This window comes from Amphimedon queenslandica, unplaced genomic scaffold (assembly GCF_000090795.2).
Source record: "Amphimedon queenslandica unplaced genomic scaffold, v1.1 AMPQUscaffold_8097_Cont19956, whole genome shotgun sequence".
NCBI classification, from domain to species: Eukaryota; Metazoa; Porifera; class Demospongiae; order Haplosclerida; family Niphatidae; genus Amphimedon; species Amphimedon queenslandica.
The window spans coordinates 1-2,361 of NW_003551623.1; the positions used below are offsets into that span (position 1 = coordinate 1).

Genomic DNA, 2,361 nt, shown 5'->3' on the forward strand with positions numbered 1-2,361 from the left:
GTTATACCCCATAGGGAAGCCGACGGTATATATAGGAATGAACAGTGATAATAATGACAGCTGGGCCGATAAGGAAGGATTGAAACTGCTCATTAAAAATGGATTTAAATTGAAAGTTTGGACTCAATTAAACATTCAAACGTGTCAAGACATAAGAGAAGGGAAGAGAGAGTTGAGGAGATTAAGAAATGAAGTAGAGAGAGAGCAAGAACTAGAAGAACAGCATTATTGTAATATTTTATAATTAATTAGTCGACCATTACATAATTACATATCTTTTTTGATGAAGGTCAAACCACACCCACAATATCTATAATCATATTCATTACCAGTCCATAAAAGGTCACACCATTATGATGTTATATTATGTAATAGAGACAGTAAGTATAGGGAGTGTGAGCTGACAGCTGGAAAATGATGAAAATATTAAACACAATAATAATATGTGCTTGCTTATTGACTGATGCTACTTCTGAAAAAAGTAAGAAATGATATTTATTTTATTCATTTATTTGTTTAAAAGGTTATTATACTGTGGAGGAAGCAGCTGCTAAAGCATTCAAAGAGAAAATAAGTTTATTAAGAACCAACGAAGGAAAAGTACTCCAATAACCACCCACACAATTAATTAAACCTCCTCTAGATATACACAACATATAAAGATGCCATTCATCCTGAGATTATGTTCGTAAGTGATAACAAAGACCCAACACTGATCACTGAACTATGGATCACCTCCACTCCGTCCCACATGAGTACCAAGGCCCTTATCAACCACTTCAGGTCTCTACCAGTTAAACCCGACCTCCATATTGGTCGCATAGCAACCAGTGCTTTCAGTATGATGGCTCAGCACAGGGCACTGATGGAGCTAATTGAAAACGGGTTTAATGTTACCAGCTGGAGTGAACTACAGGTGCTGTATGCTAACAATATACAGAACAATAATAATGAGAAGACTAAGAATAGAGAGGATTTATAATCATTCATATTATAGTTATTAATAGTTATTGTGTTTTATTAATGAATAATCATAACCACTATCATATTACAATAACAGTTTGAACTGGGTGTGTCTATCTTTCTCTATCTTCTACAAACTATACTAACAGACGTATGGATGGAATCTGTTCAATCAAAAATCCCATTATAGCTGCTCTTTTCATGACCATGACCTTAATTTTATTTGCTTCTTTTAATCCTAATATTTTTCATAATTATCCCTTGCCAACCATTTGTATAATCCTCTTCATTATATCCATAGTCCTTTGTACCTGTCTATGTTGCCCTCAAAAGATACCATGTTATAATGTATACAAAAAATGTCAAAGGATCAGGCAAGTAAGTAAAAGTGACAGGAGTCTGTTTAGGAAAGTGACAGGAGTCTATGAAACATTTAGAAGACCAGTAGCTACTGGTAGCCGTTGTTCACTGGATGAAGCAGCTCATTATGCCTTCACTAACAGTGGGACACTACTGTATGCTAGAGGAACTATATACTGGAGTGAAGAATATAAACATGCTGAGGAAGTATTTATAGACATGACAAGAGATGAGGACATCAGGAATATAAAGATAATCTGGATCAAGAATTCACCCTGTTGCTGGTGTGCTGACAAACTTATTGAACACTTTTCTAAAAAATATAATAAACCAACTGTATACATTGGGAAGATATGGAGTGGAGCATATGGTGATGCTGACAGCAATAAAGAAGGACTGAGGAAGATGAAAAGAAATGGGTTTGAGCTGTTAGCTTGGAAGCATTATAAAAATAAAGATGAATATGAAACAAGAGAATACTTAAGGAACATTGACAGTTATTCATGCATTGTAAACTGACATTACAGCATGTATAGATATAAGAATAAATAAAGGGGACAACAATGAAACCCACTAATGAATAACACCACATGATTAGACAGTGAACCAAGTCCAACACTACACACTGATTGTATCCATACACTGATGATTATACAATATGAGAGGGTGGGACAGTTAGTTTAGACAGAGGGGAAGTCCGGGAAGATTGAAAAGGAAGATGGCTACCATAAGTGAAGAAGAAAAAGTAACAATAGGAGGAATAGTAATACTGATAGTCTGTGGCTGTCTCATTATCTATTGGACCTTCTTTCAAAAAAGAAATAAAAGAATCAAAAGAGAGTAAGTACAGCCACACTATAGACTGTATTAAGATTATACTAGGGATAGAGTGACCATGGGTAGAGAAGATGTGGTCAATGCGAGGGTCAATGAAGCATATAGGCCAAGGCCAGTCCCTACTGGTAGCCATTGTTCACTGGATGAAGCAGCTCATTATGCTTTCACTAACAGTGGGACACTACTGTATGCTAGAGAGAC

The 2,361-nt window shown here is 35.7% G+C and overlaps 1 protein-coding gene across 1 annotated transcript; it reads left to right on the forward strand.

Annotated features, from left to right (window-relative positions):
• The first annotated feature begins 6 nt into the window (after positions 1-6).
• Positions 7-1,037, forward strand: LOC109591470 (uncharacterized). Its single transcript, XM_020007199.1, has 3 exons — positions 7-481; positions 524-600; positions 644-1,037. The coding sequence occupies exons 1-3, from the start codon at positions 415-417 to the stop codon at positions 980-982; spliced, it is 483 nt and encodes a 160-aa protein (XP_019862758.1). The 5' UTR covers positions 7-414; the 3' UTR covers positions 983-1,037.
• Positions 1,038-2,361: the final 1,324 nt, after the last annotated feature.

Coding starts and splice junctions, on each gene's coding strand:
- LOC109591470 (XM_020007199.1), top strand. CDS start 415: ATGATGAAAATATTAAACACAATAATAATATGTGCTTGCTTATTGACT. Junction 482..523: donor TGATGCTACTTCTGAAAAAA/GTAAGAAATGAT, acceptor TTTGTTTAAAAG/GTTATTATACTGTGGAGGAA. Junction 601..643: donor TAAGAACCAACGAAGGAAAA/GTACTCCAATAA, acceptor AACCTCCTCTAG/ATATACACAACATATAAAGA.